Genomic DNA, 15,518 nt, shown 5'->3' on the forward strand with positions numbered 1-15,518 from the left:
GCAGCCCAGTTTAAAAGGTCTTGGAGGTCACCTTTAATGATGAGGCAATGATGTAATTGGTTTGCATTACATTACTCAAGTCATCTTTCCTCCACACTAAAGCTTTTAGTTTCTGTGGAGAAATCACCAGTGTGAATTGGGCAGTAGGCTTACATTAAGCTGTGAACTCTCATTTCATGAAACGTGAAGCAGGATTCCACACCTGGGGTAATTCTGAAGCTATTTGGCCTTTTCAGAGTTGAGGAACCTATCTGTGTCTATCATGGCTTTTTCAGTCAAGCTTTTTATCGCTTTTCTTACTGAGCTAGCCCAACTGGAGTTTTAGAATAGGTTAAGAATCTGTCCAAGGGTAATCACAGCTGACTTAGTTTATGTTCCTGACTGGCTTGTTTCTTTTTCAGATCCCTTGCAGTTGGCAGTAAATCAGGCTACAAATTCTTCTCTCTTTCTTCTGTGGACAAATTAGAGCAGATCTATGAATGCAGTGAGTATCTTCTTTTTTTCTTTTTCTTTTTTTATCCCCTCAGCTGGCTTAATTTGGGAAGAATAAGACATGTTTCATTTTTTCACAGGTGGTTTGGAATTGACATAAGAGGAACCTTAAGTGTATTATGAAATATCACACAAATACAAAACAATTGATTGCTGGCAGGGTAAAATTATGTATCAGTGTTCTGTATTTAAATGTAGCTGGTATGTCGTGAAATCGGGTAATAGGTATGAGGAGAACTCTTTGCTTTTCTAATTTTATGTCCAATAGCCAGGTTATGTAGCAGCTGGGCGTTAAAAAAAAAAATTATTACTGGTGCGAGAGAGTGTCCTTATACTGGCTATTGGAGCAGGCAACTGGTAAGATACTTTTATCAAAGAAGAAAACAAAGCCTTGATTATCTTTTTCTTTAATCCTAATATTTGCTGTTAGAAAAATACTTTTTAACATGACAGCTGCAGGTTTACTCATCCAAAAGGGTGAAAAATCCAAATTCCCATAACTTTTCAATACTGATCTCAGTTGAGTAGGATATGAGATGAAATTGAGGGAGGCTTGGGGGAGAAGTGGTATCCCCTGTTTTGCCAGCAGTCCATAGACTTCCCTTTTTTGAGGTGCTAATAAGTAAACTATGAATGCTATGCATGAGTATCCTTGCTTTCTTGTAAACTCCATGTGGACAGATGGTACCAATAGCTATGATGTCAGCATTTATGGTAGGATCCCGGTGTACCATGCTACACAACAGAGTTGTCTTCAGACTCCATTCCCTAAGTGACCTGACCCTGTGGCATCTTAAGTTTGAAAATGGTGTGTGATTCAGATCACCTGTTACCTGTGGTGACAGCCTGATTCTGTATACAGTCAATGGAGAGAAGTAATTGTGAGGTTCAAATTAGGCACCTGTGGTCAGGTTAAATTGTGTTGCAGCTACATCTGCCTGTTTGAGTCATGGTCTGGTTGTACTGGTTAATCGGTGGCTTGAATTCCATTTTATGCCGTTGAGTTTAAGTACCTGACCTCTGTAGTATGTTAGGCACTTACAGTATCTGGCCTGATATCACCCCAGGAAACTCAGTGAGGATGACTCCTGTTATATGAGACACTGAATAAACATACTGAGAGAGACTGAACTGAACTTTGCAGGACTGCTTCTAGGTAGTCCTTGAAAGAAAAAGTACAGATTGGATAATGTGCCTTGCTCAAAATCTTGCAGTAAACTGATAAAGCAGCTGGGATTAGAATTTAGACCTGCTGATTCCAGTCTTGTCTTCAGACTGTTCTGGGATGCCTGTATTGGCTTGATCTCTTTGATATTGTAAGTTTTATTCCATGACTGTTAAGCCTATAAATGCAGAGCACAGAATGTGAGGTAACATTTAGTAGAAAATTTGATGGTTTGACCTGTGTAAGCCAGCCGGTCATGCTCATAGAGCATGCAATGTCTGCAGCAGACCTAAATATTTGAGATCTTTATTTTTTGTACACAGTTAAATAATTTTCAGTCTTGGGCTTGCAAACCATGCCTGTTTAAAACTTGATACGGGGGGTGGAGGGCGTCCTGTGTATTGGCTACCTCCTTTCGGCAAGGAAAAGCATCTTGAGGCCTCTGGGACATGTATCTCCTGCCTCCCAATTTAGTTTAAGTGGGTCTAAAGATTTTGTGTTGTTTTGAGTGAGCACTTTTAAGGACCCCTCCCTCTCTTCTGTAAGATTGATCTGCCAGTTTTTGTGTAGGTGTCTAAAGTAAATTACAGAATATGCCCCAGCTGTCTTGTTTTTGAGAGAACAACTGAGAAGAATGGGAGGTTTCTTTGTCTGCTCTCATCACTGACTTCTACTGTGACTCTGTACGATCACCTAACCCCCTGCTCAGTTGATCACCCTGTAAAAATAAGTATTAGAATGGAGGGTGCTTTAAGGCTTAATGAATGCTTATAACATGCTTCATGTTCTTGGATTAAAAATGGAATAAAAGCACGGCTGATCATAATCTAGCTGGTTCTAACCAGCTCTTGTCTGTGATGCTACATGCTTGTGTTTATGAAACTGTAATCTTGTTATGTATTTGCTTGTTCTCCCCTCACTGCTGATACTCAAATCATTTTGCGATTCTTCTTTTGTTCTTACTGTATTTTGAATCTGAGTTTCTGGTAATGCTCACTTGTGTAGTGTAAAGGAGAAAATTCAAATAGAAAAAAAAACCTGATTAACAGCATTGCTATGGGACTTAACTAGTGGTTCTAAACATGATTAATTCAGGTCAGCTGGATGTAGGATGTGCAGTCTAGCCTGGTACTCTACTTGAATGGTTGCTCGTTAGGAAGCATACATGACTTGGCAGCTGTGAAGAGATTTTTATCACTTCTTCCTATTAGGGGAAGACAAAGGAACAGAGGTGCATCCTGTATTTTGCAAGTGAATTTAATTAAAAGCCTATCACAAAGCCTTTCTCTAAAGGTAACTGTCTGTATTATAGTAAGTCTCCTTACCGTGAGACTGAAGGATTGTCTATACCTTTTAAGCGTTTTCCTTGTTGAAAGTTTTTTCTTCAGTCTGTGACTGCTTTAGTTCTTGATAGTGCTCTTCCCTCTGTTCCTTCCCTGCTGCCTACACTTCCCATCAGTGCAGCATAGGACAGCGCTTTTTCCATCTGAATCTCTGCTGCTGTTCCACCTCTGAAATACCAGTTCTCCTGCCTGGGAGAGTAACAAATCCCAGAAGCTGTGTTTTAACACAGTTGCCCCTGAATGGGGAAACAAGCTGTGCTCGCCCAGGAGCCGGGAGCAGTCAGACTGTGTTTTTCGGGTATCTGTGTGCTGGTCTTCTGACCCTTGCAAAAGGATGCCATTATTATGAAGGACTCCAGGCTTAGATGGAAAGCTGATAACCTGTACTGTAAAATAGTTGAGAATCTTTTATGTTACTGGTGTGGTTCAAGGAACATGGACCTCTGCATTTGAAAGTCTATGCATAAATTTATTGAAGTGGATTTTTGTATTTCTTTTTCATGTGTTGTGTGTGGCATCAGGAAAATAGAGAACAATTCCTTGAAAACAAAGTCGTTGCTAAAATGCATTATCCCTGTTGCAGAAGTGAGGAAATTGAATTTTCAAAGCCTCTGTGAGCTGTTTTGTCTTCTCTGGAAAAGTACCATATTAAATACGAGATTTAGATTAAAGTCGATTATGTTGCATAGAATACTGAAAATGCTTAGTATAAACCTGCTCCTTTTCCATAAGGAGGCTATTTCTCTCAAAAGAATGTAGAGCATTACAGATTTTCTGTTCTTTTTCTTGAAATAACTGCCCAGAAAAACCACTTTCAAAGCAGGCATGTCACACAGTGATGACATTGTCATATGCTGAGAATGTTGGAACAGAACTTTTTTCAGGGAATTTCTGTCGTTGTTGATGAGAACATTGCCAATTATTTAATGTGTCTCTTGGCCAAAACAGAAGCCTTCAGAAATAAGCTTTTTTTTTTTTTTTTTTTTACTGGTAGTTTTATGGTTTGGAATGTGTTAAGCATTGAGCTAATCCAGATACTGACTTCTGAAAAATTTGGTTGTTTCGATGGATCAAGGCCAGAGGCTCAAGTTGCTTGTCTTGTTTCAGTTCTATAATGGAAGGGCAGATGTAGCCGGTAGCTGTGGGAGAGCTGCAGAGAGTGGTAAAACTCTCTCCAGCTTTCTCCTGCTGTGAAAACTATGTCCGCTATGTCTCTGGGATTTTGGGGGGGGGGGGGGGAGCTTCAGGGGATGGGAGGGGGAAGCACACATGCCAGGGTAACTGGTGGTGGGACTTGGACTCCTACCAGCTTGGTCCAATACTGTACTATAAACAAATGCCCTGAAAGTGCTTCTTTGCCAGAGATCCTGGACTCTTCTCCCTCCTGCTGTCTTCCCCACATTTTGAATGATGACTTGTGTTCCTCCTTTGCCTCCAGTGCTTCCATAGTAGAACGCGTGACAAAAATAACGCTGTTTTATGGCTATGCATACATGCTGGGCTTTGGTGATTCCTGTAGAAATTGTTTTTAGGGACTGTCAGGTAGAAGATGATATAGGGGGGGCGGGGAACCCAAAACCCACCTAATCAGTGGTTGAAGCAGTCTTAGAACAAATGAGTTTACCAGCTTCTTTGAATACAATAACCTTTCTTCATGGAGAGGTGTGCAGAAACTCCAGGGGTTTTGGTCATCAAAAACTGTTCCATGCATAGTACAGCTTTAAAAACAAAACAAAAACCAAAAAACTTTGCTTTCCTAGATTTCTAAACTACAACTAAAACATCAGTGTGTTATCAACATTATTCTCATACTAAATCCAAAACACAGCACTATACCAGCTACTAGGAAGAAAATTCACTCCATCCTAGCCGAAACCAGGACAAGAAATAAGAGAAGATTGTAAGATTCTGGAATTTGACAATTTGCCTTTTTTTTGTATCTTTGGGATTTTTTTCTGTTGGATCTTGGGCAGGGTGGAGTAGATGCTCTGTCTGAAGCATGCATGACGCTGGGGGTGGGGCGCGGAAATCTTTGCATATCAGCATTCACTGTGTAGATTTTCTGCATTAAAAACCTGTCCTGCATCCCACCTTGGCTCTGAGCTGTTCTGGCAGAATGTTTGTGGTGGTAGAGTGTATTTTCTTAGGCAGTATTTCCTGTTGATGTGCATCATTCTTCTTCCCTGAAATCTCCCTCTGTATTTTTCCCTTGTTATTGTGATTCCTCAGCTGACACAGAAGATGTGTGCATTGTGGAGAGGCTGTTCTCCAGTAGTCTGGTGGCCATAGTTAGCCTTAAAGCTCCACGCAAGCTGAAAGTTTGTCACTTTAAGAAGGGGACAGAGATTTGCAACTACAGTTACTCCAACACCATCTTGGCTGTCAAACTCAATAGACAGGTGAGTAGTAATTTTGACTAGGTGAAAACACGGGAAGGGGTTGTGGATCTTATTCTGGTACTTCTTTGCTGATTGATGTCTTTTCCTCTGGTGACAGGATTGCTATTTGAAATTAACTTGTACTTTTCCAACTGTAGCTTCTGTATGGCATCTCAGTACTCATATTGGTTAAGTATTTTTGGTTCTATGTTTATGTATTTACTTGGGAAAATGCCCTGAGTAAGCAGGGCATGTGTTGAGTAGGAGGTTGGACTAGAGACCTCCTGAGGTCCCTCCCAGTGTGAATCATCCTGTGATCCTAAATGTGAAAGTATGTGAAACTGACAATTTCTATTCAGGCCTGAACTTAAAGTTGTTACCTATTCACTTTTTATGTTTTTAGATACAGTTTGCTGAATTCTTTTAAAAAAAAAAAAAAAAAAAAATCACTGAACTGGTGAAATTTTTGAGTTAAGTACCTGGAGCCATAGTTTGCTGTATTACTAAATCATTAGTAGGCTCTTCTGCAAATACAGGCTTCTCTGTCTTCAACCAGTTCATTCAAATTAGAGAGAGTGGCATCTGGAAGAGAAAATCTTCTTAGTGTCTGTCCCTGCCCCCAAAAATCAGGTGTGGGAGGATGGGATTCCCTTTAAAATCATGAGGGAAATAGTGGCTAATTCGATTTCTGGCATTGTGAGGTAGCATTAAATGAGTAACATCTTGTTAGTCATCCAGATGTAGTCTACGAAAGTGTAAATGAGATGTTGAAGAACTTAATTAAAAAAAAAAAAGCCCCTCACAAATGATTATGAGTAAGTAATAGGGTCTATAAATGGTTAAAAAAGTCTTGTATGTTTTTTCTGTTTAGCCAAAGCAGAAAATTATTTCCACGTGTGAATTGGCCTCTTGAGGGTGGGAAATACATAAGGGCAGGTACAAAATAAGAATTAATTAGCTTTAAATGAAGGTTTCTGGCTTGCTGACTTAAACTAGTAATGTAAATCATTTTCATTTAAATCAATTTGCACTAGCATGGTTGAGAGAAGTCAAGTGCACTGGTCAGTTCAAGTGACCGAGTGTAGTATTACGCTGTTGAAGCCTTGTCAAGCGGTGTATCTTGTGTATCTTCTATCAGACTCTTATTTCTTCCCATCAGGTGGGTACAACCTTTTCTCTATTGGAAGGTACCTACTGCATTTTTGGATACAATTTTTTTAGGATTGATAAATTAATATAAACTCCAGTTTGATTTCAGCATTTCGTCCTCTTTCCCATGTCTAGAGGCTGATAGTATGTCTGGAAGAGTCTCTTTATATACACAACATACGAGACATGAAGGTATTACATACAATCAGGGAGACACCTCCCAATCCTGCAGGTAAGTATGTTGTTAGAAGCTAGCATAACTCTGCAAAGTGCATTCTGTGTCAATGTATGATGTTTCCTACAGGGAACTGTAGCATTGTTAATTCCACTTTCAAATATAAGTAACAAATACACGAGTGTTGTCTTAAAGCCTACCCATTTAATCCAGGTGAGGTTTTTGAGAACAATAGCAGACTCTGCCTTAAACTGCATCTTCCCAGTATTTTAGTCTCCTGGAGTGGATGTGTTGAAATGTTAGAAAGAAGTAGTAGAGATACAAACTGGATTTTGCCAGCACTTGGTATAGTTAAAGGCTTTGTCAGATTAATGCTTTAGGAGTCATGGCAGACATGGGAAATTCTACTGCTTAATCGGTTATTGTAGCTCTATCGGTATTCTTCCTTTTCTACTTTATACTAAACTTTAACTTATGTTAAATAGCTGAATATGTTGCAGGTTGACTCTGAGATTATTCGTCCTTGTTTTTTTTCTGTTGATACCTTGTGAGGATAACTTGAGTTATCTTTGTAATATTCAAATGCAGAATCAGAAAGTTTTGCTGCATAAGTCTTGGAATTTGCCTCTTTCTAATTCTGTTTCTGCATCCCTTCTAGGGTTGTGTGCTTTATCAATAAACAATGATAACTGCTACCTGGCCTATCCAGGAAGTGCAACTATTGGAGAAGTACAAGTCTTTGACACCATCAATCTGGTAAGGATCTTTGTGAATGCTGTTTCCACTTCTAAAGATGCAGTTTTTGGAAGTGTCTTAACTTGCTCAGAGAGGAATTACGAGACACTCGGTTGGGTTCCTCTATGTCAGTTTGCAGTACCTCTTGTAGCTAGGCTTCGCAGAACGTCGGCAAAGAAACTACAGACGCTAATATTAGATTTGATGAGTAGAGTTGGGCAAATCAGTGGAGAAAAGTAATTTCTATTTGAATTGTCTTTTAAGTATCCTTCCACTGCTTGTACTCTCTATGCACATGCTTCAAGGATAATTTTATGTACTTTTACGTAGCAGTTACTGAAATATTGAAGCTGTTGTCTATAAAGTAAGACCCATATTTGCCTTGAATGCTCTTAAATATGCAGCCTTAAGTTGCAAACATGTAGCTTTTAACCTGTACTGTACTAAGGTTATAATTTATTGATTCATTCCTGTAGAGAGCTGCTAATATGATCCCAGCTCATGATAGTCCCTTGGCTGCTTTGGCATTTGACGCAAGTGGTACTAAACTTGCCACTGCATCAGAAAAGGTAAGGTGGCTTTTTATTGACTTGCCGACAGGGGTAAAAATGAAATTTGCTTCTAAGCATTTTAAGTAAGTTTAAGCGTGCGCAATTCCATGCGCAAGTGCCAAAAAAGAAGGCTTACAGTTATAACGGCAAATCTAAGTTAAGAACTGTTAATGATATTTGACACAATTTCCATTCTTTGAAATGTTGGGTAATAAGGTTATTTAAATAAACACATTTTAATCTGGCTGTAATCAGGGCAGTCCTCTAAGTGTTTCTCCCTTTAGTGCAGGATACTTACCAGAAATTAGTTGTCTTGTTTTGATGCCGTCTTCCTAATGAAAAGAAGACAATTACAGTCAGAATAGAGAGAAGTATCTTGCCAGTCTTTGGCACACAATGACAAATTGTCCATCTAAATTGTATAAATTAGAAAGTCTGAAGCCTCTGCTCTTTGAGTAATAAGCTTAGAATATAAAGGTGTAACTGATTGCATCTGATAAAGGCACAAAGACATCCAGGTGACTGTACTTGTGGTACGTGTCTATTGTGGTCATTTTCATCATCAAATGTAAGAAGAAGGGCTGTTCTTGACGCATAGCTTGTTCTCTACATTAGTAGCTCCCACCTCTTCTTGTTTCTCTACTCTTCGAATACATCCTATAAAGAAGCTCCATAAATATTTCATCCTAGTATGTGGTGTGCATCAACGGCAATAAGTTAACAGCAAAATGGTTTGTTGTTTATAGTTGTAGTCTGCTCACTAGAGCCAATACACAATGAATGAACTTGAAATGAAAAATGAATTTTTTTTCTTTCTTTCTTTACAGGGGACAGTAATAAGAGTGTTTTCCATTCCAGAGGGACAGAAACTCTTTGAATTCCGAAGGGGAGTGAAGAGGTAAAGTTCAACTGGACTAATTATCTGAAGCTCATTCCTTACAGTAGATCTCCAGTATGTTCTGCAGTTGAGCTGGCATCCTGATTTTTGCCTGTTTTCATCTTCATTCATCCCTGCCTGTACGCTTACAACAGTTTCAGTTTGAATGTCTTCCAGTTTCACTCCCTTGGACTTGACTATTCTACAAATCAATCCTGTCAGAATTGTACTCCTTCTTGCCTTTTGAAAATTTATTGGTGAGGGAACTTGTTTAAAGTGGGTCACCTTTTGTAAGATATATTGTATTCTTTGGCAGTTGGAGGCAGTACATCTAATATTTTCGCTCTCTTCTAAATCCTTCTAGTGCTGTGATCATTGATAGCCATTGTGAAATGGTACTATGATTTGTGGTAGTAGTAACTCTGTAGTTCTAGTGTACTTTATACAGATAGCCATTGATAGCCATTGTGAAATGGTACTATGATTTGTGGTAGTAGTAACTCTGTAGTTCTAGTGTACTTTATACAGAGGTAAAACTGAGTTCAGGTTGACCCCCATATCTGGTACACATCAGAGTTGAACATCATTAATAGGGATTTTGCTCTTGAAGTGCTTTAAGAAGATATCAGAGAATTTGGAATACTTATTATGGAAATGTTCTTTTTTCTTCTTTGTGAAGCAGTGGTGACTGAGCAATCTGCTTAATTATTAATTAAGCAAAATACTTTGGCTTAATTGCAGTCACTGACAGGAGAAGAGCAGGTGAGTCTACCATGCAGCCACTGTTCCTCCTAGCTCTCACAGTACAGCTTGTGAACATTACGGAGCTCCTTAGTGGTGAATGTGCAGAAAGACTCCTACCTACCAAAATGGAGAAGTAATATTCTCGTTTAAGTTAATTCCCATGAGTTAGTTAACACTAGCTTTCTTCTTACACCAATTGCTACAGTACTAGAATGTCAAAAATAATGCTTTGTTGTTTTTCCTTTCTTTTTTTTTCCCCTAGGTGTGTGAGCATCTGTTCATTGGCTTTCAGCATGGATGGCATGTTTCTGTCTGCATCCAGTAACACAGAGACGGTGCATATCTTCAAACTTGAGACTGTGAAAGAAAAGTAGGTTTCAGAGGTGCCTTAGATTTTTCAAGGAAAAGGCTTTAAAATTGGTTGTATTCAACAGGATGAGTTCTCCAAAGTGTGGACAGACTTCTTTTGAACGCGTCTGTAAAGTAAAGGGCATAAGAAGTCACTTACGAATCAGCAACTGTAGCTGAGCTGCATACTGTTCTCCCAGTGAATAGAAAAGGTATTTCTGCCAAAGAGAAATTGGCCATCCTTGGCAGAGGGATGTGGAGCAGTGTTAACATTTTCAGTTACATTTGTGTTTCGCCTCTTCAAAAATGGGAAGAGCTATCTCAGCAATGCCTTCCAGCTGCCTATAGGGCTTTAAAAGGCACCAAGTTGTAAAATGTTTCTATTTATGATTTGAGAGGACAGTCTTACATTTCTTGGGAAGTTGTTGGAAACAATGATTTGCTTAGTGATAAACAGGTGAATAAAATCTTAAAGTGTAGCACTTTCCAGTAGATCTTGCTCTTGTATAAATGAACCTTATGAAATGCAGTTTTATAAGCAGAAGTATCAGTTTACAATCAAACATGCTAAAATAACAGGCTGAGGGTATTGTAGGGCACATTGTGCCCTGTAGCATAAATAGAGTGCATTAGAGTTCTCAAGGGTGTTAGTTATTTCTGAGGAGAAACAAATAGCTGCTTAATATCTTTAAAAAAAGATGTTTTAAAGTGTTCACGCACCTTTCTCTCTAATGTGAAGGCAAAGTCGGTCACTTTTTTCTTCTGACTTGTAGACCTCAGGAAGAGCCTACAACCTGGACAGGTTACTTTGGAAAAGTGCTGATGGCCTCAACAAGCTATCTGCCCTCTCAAGTAACAGAAATGTTCAACCAGGGTAGAGCCTTTGCTACAGTCCGCCTGCCATTCTGTGGGCACAAGAACATCTGTGCACTTGCCACGTGAGTAAAGAAATTGAGCCTGCATTCACCACCCCGCTGGGTTGCCATGTTGGGCTACGGAGAGGCTGACACTGTAGAACATAACCTCATCTCCAGCAGAGCAATGGATCACCTGTAATCACTTCAAAGCCTCTTCCAATTTAAGAGCAATGTGTTAGAGCTAACACCTCTCAATCCTGTGAGGGGAGGAGAGAAAGGCATAATATTTGGATGAGAATAGACTATTTCTAAGTGTTGTTTAAAGATGTCTTTTAATTTTGAAAGAAGAATGTTGAGAACAGACCCATGGGCTTATGGCATTTGCTTCTGTTAGTGCAAGGGGAGTGATGCTGTATGTTGTGTTAGTGAATTGCAAAATTAGGCAATCCAGACTAACCATTAAAGAAGTCTTTGAAAGCAAGTTCATATTATTCTTGTCTCTAAAACAGCATAGCATTCATTAAAGTTAATTTTGAGGACTAAATCTAATCTTTATTCTGTCTTCACCAAAGGCAGGTCCCATTTGGCACAGCTACCAAAGCAATGAGCTCAGCGGTAGTAAACTTATTTTGTGGGGGTTTTATAGTTTTTATGCTAAATTGACTTCATGTGTGTACTCTCACTTCTCTGATCTCAAAGCACCCTTTAAGCCATAATTAAGCCTTCTAACGTTTCTGAAATAAGTAAATATTTCCCGTTAGAATATTTGTCTCTGGAGTTGCACAAAGCTTGATAATGGGATGGTAACTTCTGAATCTGTTTTACTGGGTTATATAAAAGTTGCTTGATTGCTGTGGCATCCCACTAGCCACAAAATGTGGTTATGCCTTACTTTTTTTACACGCAGTTCTTTCCTAGGTGCTCTGTCTAACTGTTAATAATGTTCCCTGTCTAGACGCAAGTGTGTGGAAAATAATGGCTTAAAATCATGGGAGGGGAGGAGAGTGTGCTGATATGAAACTTAAGTTCTTATTAATCTGTTGCTCTCCCCTAAACCTATCTAGAATCCAGAAGATCCCTCGTTTATTGGTGGGAGCTGCTGATGGATATCTCTACATGTACAACCTAGATCCCCAAGAAGGAGGAGAGTGCACACTAATGAAGCAGCACAAGTAAGTCCCCATTAGCTGAGAACTGTTGTATTTTATTTTTTCACAAAATGCAGTTCTTAAACTTAGTTCTCTTCTGCAAAAGTTTAACTTAGAACAGCTCCTTTTTTTTAAATTAATCTCTTTCCAGACCTCCTGCACCTTCCTTCCTAGTATCTACTACACTAAGCACCGCTTTACCAGCAGAAACTTAACACTGTCCGATTGCAGTGAAGGATCAGTCACTGTTAGCTGTATGATTCTGTTTCCTCTTACTTGGCAGTTTGAGTTGAGTTACTTAAACACGAACTTGAAACGTCTGACACCATCCTCTTCACCAATAAATGAAGCAGTTCAGAGATGAGAAAGAGATGTTACTCTGACTTCACAGAGGGGAATCTGACCTACGAAATTTTCTGTATTCTCTCTCTACCAGTGTCCTTATTAAACTTCCTTGCATATAGGCCAGCCGACTAATGTTCTGTAGCAGTTCCTTAGAACACTTAAGAAAAATATGACAAGGCATTGTTGTTTTTTTAATAAGGTTTGGCAGGAAAAGCTAGGGTAATATAGTCGGATTACTTACATGATTAATCACAGAATTAAAGCCAATAACTCAAAATGATAATTCAGGTTTGCAGCTTTAGTCAATCTATAATACTGGTCAAAAATTATATCTTTATCTGAACATTTTAAGGTATGACCTCTGGTTTCACTTGTAGATGAAGTGAAGTCTCGGAGGGAGATTTTTATCAAGTTCTTAATCTCTGAAATGCTCTAACACCTTCACTAGAGGGTTTTCTAGTGTATGTGTATGAAGCAACCGCTTCTGTTGTGGGCAGAGCTCAAGAGACAATCTGTAATATTGCCGGTTGGAATGGTTATTGGTTTTTTTAATCACGCACTCTTGTTTTGAGTCAGTTTTTTGTAGCATCAGCTGCTAGGATTTAGATTCTGATGCCATGTCAGAGGCAAGTGTGTCACTGATGTCTTCAAATATGAAGCATTGTCAGATGCCTTCTTGACAGTCCTCTGGAATGGAGGGACCGTATTTCTCCTGTTGCCTCTGCATATATGTTATTCTTGCACGTCTAATGAGATATTCTTCTGTAGCTATCAACTAAAGCTGTATTATGCCCAGGGAGATCACCTCTCCAGCTAACCTCTGTCTGCTTGGTAGGCTCGATGGCAGTATGGAGCCAGCCAACGAAATTCTAGAGTCTGCATCCCATGACCGGCCGTTGGTAGCGCAGACATACAGTGCCGCTGTGACTAAAGGTACATATGTGCCTTCCTCACCCACAAGGCATGGTAAGGAGAAGGCTGGAAATGGGGCAGAGAGCACTTCTGCGTATTGCTTCATTCTAGATGGCTGCGTGAGCTCGTCTGCTTCAACACTGAGCTTTTCATAACTGCGGGTGTGATGTGGAGCATTGGTGAGCAGTGGGAAAAGAGCACTTGTGTACAGTAGCCTCCTATAGATGGATCACTCATCTTTGCTACTTTGAGTAGAACTTTGTCTCGAATTGTGGTTGATTACTGTAGTGATAGTTGCAGTACTTGCCAAATGGTTCTTGAGATGCCCTAACGCAATTATTTCAGGCAGGAGTTCTGCATCCAGACCTCATGCAAAGCATTTGAATTATAGCCCCCCTTTCTTTTTTTTTAACAAGGTTGATAAGCGCATCTATTGTTCCTTTATGGGAACAGTGACCTTTTTAGCCTGATTTGCTGCTCTGTTAAATTGAGAGGATGAGAATTTGGTTAATGCTGCAGCTCTCCGAGTGGAGCTTCTACCATCTTTGTATGGCACTCAGGTCAGTGCATCAACTGCAGAGGAAGGATGGTCTGCATGTATAGCATCAATACTGCAGTTGCAGCTGTAATGCATTGGTGAAGAGTAAGAAAAACAGCAGCCTGCCCAAAACACGAGTACGCATCATGCACACGCAGAGTTTTTGATCATAAACTGCTCTAGGCTTGGAGAAACACGGTCATGATAAAAGCAAACATAGGGTGGCAGTGAAACTGTTGCAAGTGATGTCTGGTACTTCAGCTCTAATCATTCACTTTGGATCCAAGCCTTAGTTAGTGCTGCTGATCCCCCAAATACTTGTTCCTTTCTCTCCAGCCTATACAGATGACCTGGGTGCCGTGGGTGGAGTTTGCCTGGAAGATGAAACCAACTCACTTAGATTGGACGAAGACAGTGAGCATCCTCCCATGATCCTTCGGACAGACTAAACTTTGACCTGTGAACTCACTCCTGAAGCAGAGAACACTGGCTTGACGTTTCTTGAGGAATCTCGTGTTATGCTGCTATGAACTTTGACATGAGTTGGGAGAGAGGATGACAGACTCTTACAGTTTTAAGTCGTAGCTGTAGTCCTAATTCTATACAATTGGAAAAATATATGGTTTTCAATCCAGTGGCTTTTAATCTTGCTTATCTATTTTAGCTGTGTTTATTTTTTTTGTTGCCAAAACCTGCTGTTTGTGCAGCCCTCAGAGCCTACTAGCTTTGCATGCGTTCATGTGCCAAGCAAGCATAGGAGGGGGAGAGAGAGAAGCCACTTTATAACAAACCCAAGTTTGTATTTTTTTTATATATGTATATAATATTTAGCTTATATAAGGAAGGAGTAGAGAAGTGGTTCTGGAAGCTGAGATTAGTTCTGCACTGACAAAGGTCCAAATGGTTTCCTGTGCATGGGCTTGCAGGCATACCTAGTGACTGACATGCAACCTTTCAAATGCAATGGCCTGGTTTTTTGGGTTCTCCCTCCCCTTTCCTGGACCATTTTGTTAATTAAAATTCCTTCTGAATGTTGTGTATTCGTGGGACTGTTCTGTTTGTTGGGATAGAAAACTGGAAGTGTTTCCCTGCATAAGGATATAGAACATAGAAAGTGCCTTTACAGGGAAGAAAAGGAATTGCTGCAGGAAGCAAGCTAGAATGAAGGAGGAATTGCTAGAGACTCTTGTTTGTACACCTTTAGTACTTGGGTGTCTGTAGCCCATAGTGGCTGATAAACTTGTGGGTTTTTTAGAGACGACTTGGAATGCACTTTCTTTCTTTCCTGTAGTTTGTCTTATTTCCTTGGCAGAGTAGCAATAACCTTTTTTTATACTTTTTTTAAATTATCCAAAGCAAAGATTCTGTCAGGCTGGATGGAAGTCCCTGTAGAGTATGGCAGCCCCACTCTTTGAACAGCCTTAAGGTTTTCAGCTGGAAGGCATAGCTCTCAATTCTTGCTTCTCTTCAGTCTGGGGCTGAGTGTACTGCTCTAGTAGTGAAGGTTCGTGATTCTGGCCCCTCCCTCCCCCCCACCCCCCGATACTGATGTAAATATAAATGATTTTGAAAGATTAATTTTCTTCTTCTGGGTTCTCTTCTGCTGGATAACAGTGCCCTTTTTTTTTTTTTTTTTTTTTTTAAATTCCCCTTTCATCAGAGTACCTCTTGTGATACACTCCAAGGACTGGTTCTCTCTTTGGCAGTTTTGGAACAAATCCTTTACTGCCCTGACCCTGGCTAGGGTTTTCCAAGGCTGAG

At 39.8% G+C, this 15,518-nt stretch overlaps 1 protein-coding gene across 1 annotated transcript; it reads left to right on the forward strand.

Annotated features, from left to right (window-relative positions):
* Positions 1-401: 401 nt before the first annotated feature.
* On the forward strand, positions 402-14,797 carry WIPI2 (WD repeat domain, phosphoinositide interacting 2; the record flags this gene model as incomplete). The annotated part of the gene is made up of 11 exons (XM_009574664.1): positions 402-484; positions 5,230-5,399; positions 6,663-6,759; positions 7,361-7,458; positions 7,914-8,006; positions 8,816-8,886; positions 9,872-9,979; positions 10,731-10,895; positions 11,879-11,986; positions 13,143-13,240; positions 14,094-14,797. Coding segments are annotated over 11 exons (1,204 nt in total), but the record flags the coding sequence as incomplete, so codon positions are not given.
* Between the last annotated feature and the right edge of the window lie 721 nt (positions 14,798-15,518).

The sequence above is a fragment of the Fulmarus glacialis genome, unplaced genomic scaffold (genome assembly GCF_000690835.1).
Source record: "Fulmarus glacialis isolate BGI_N327 unplaced genomic scaffold, ASM69083v1 scaffold8643, whole genome shotgun sequence".
Classification (NCBI taxonomy): domain Eukaryota; kingdom Metazoa; phylum Chordata; class Aves; order Procellariiformes; family Procellariidae; genus Fulmarus; species Fulmarus glacialis.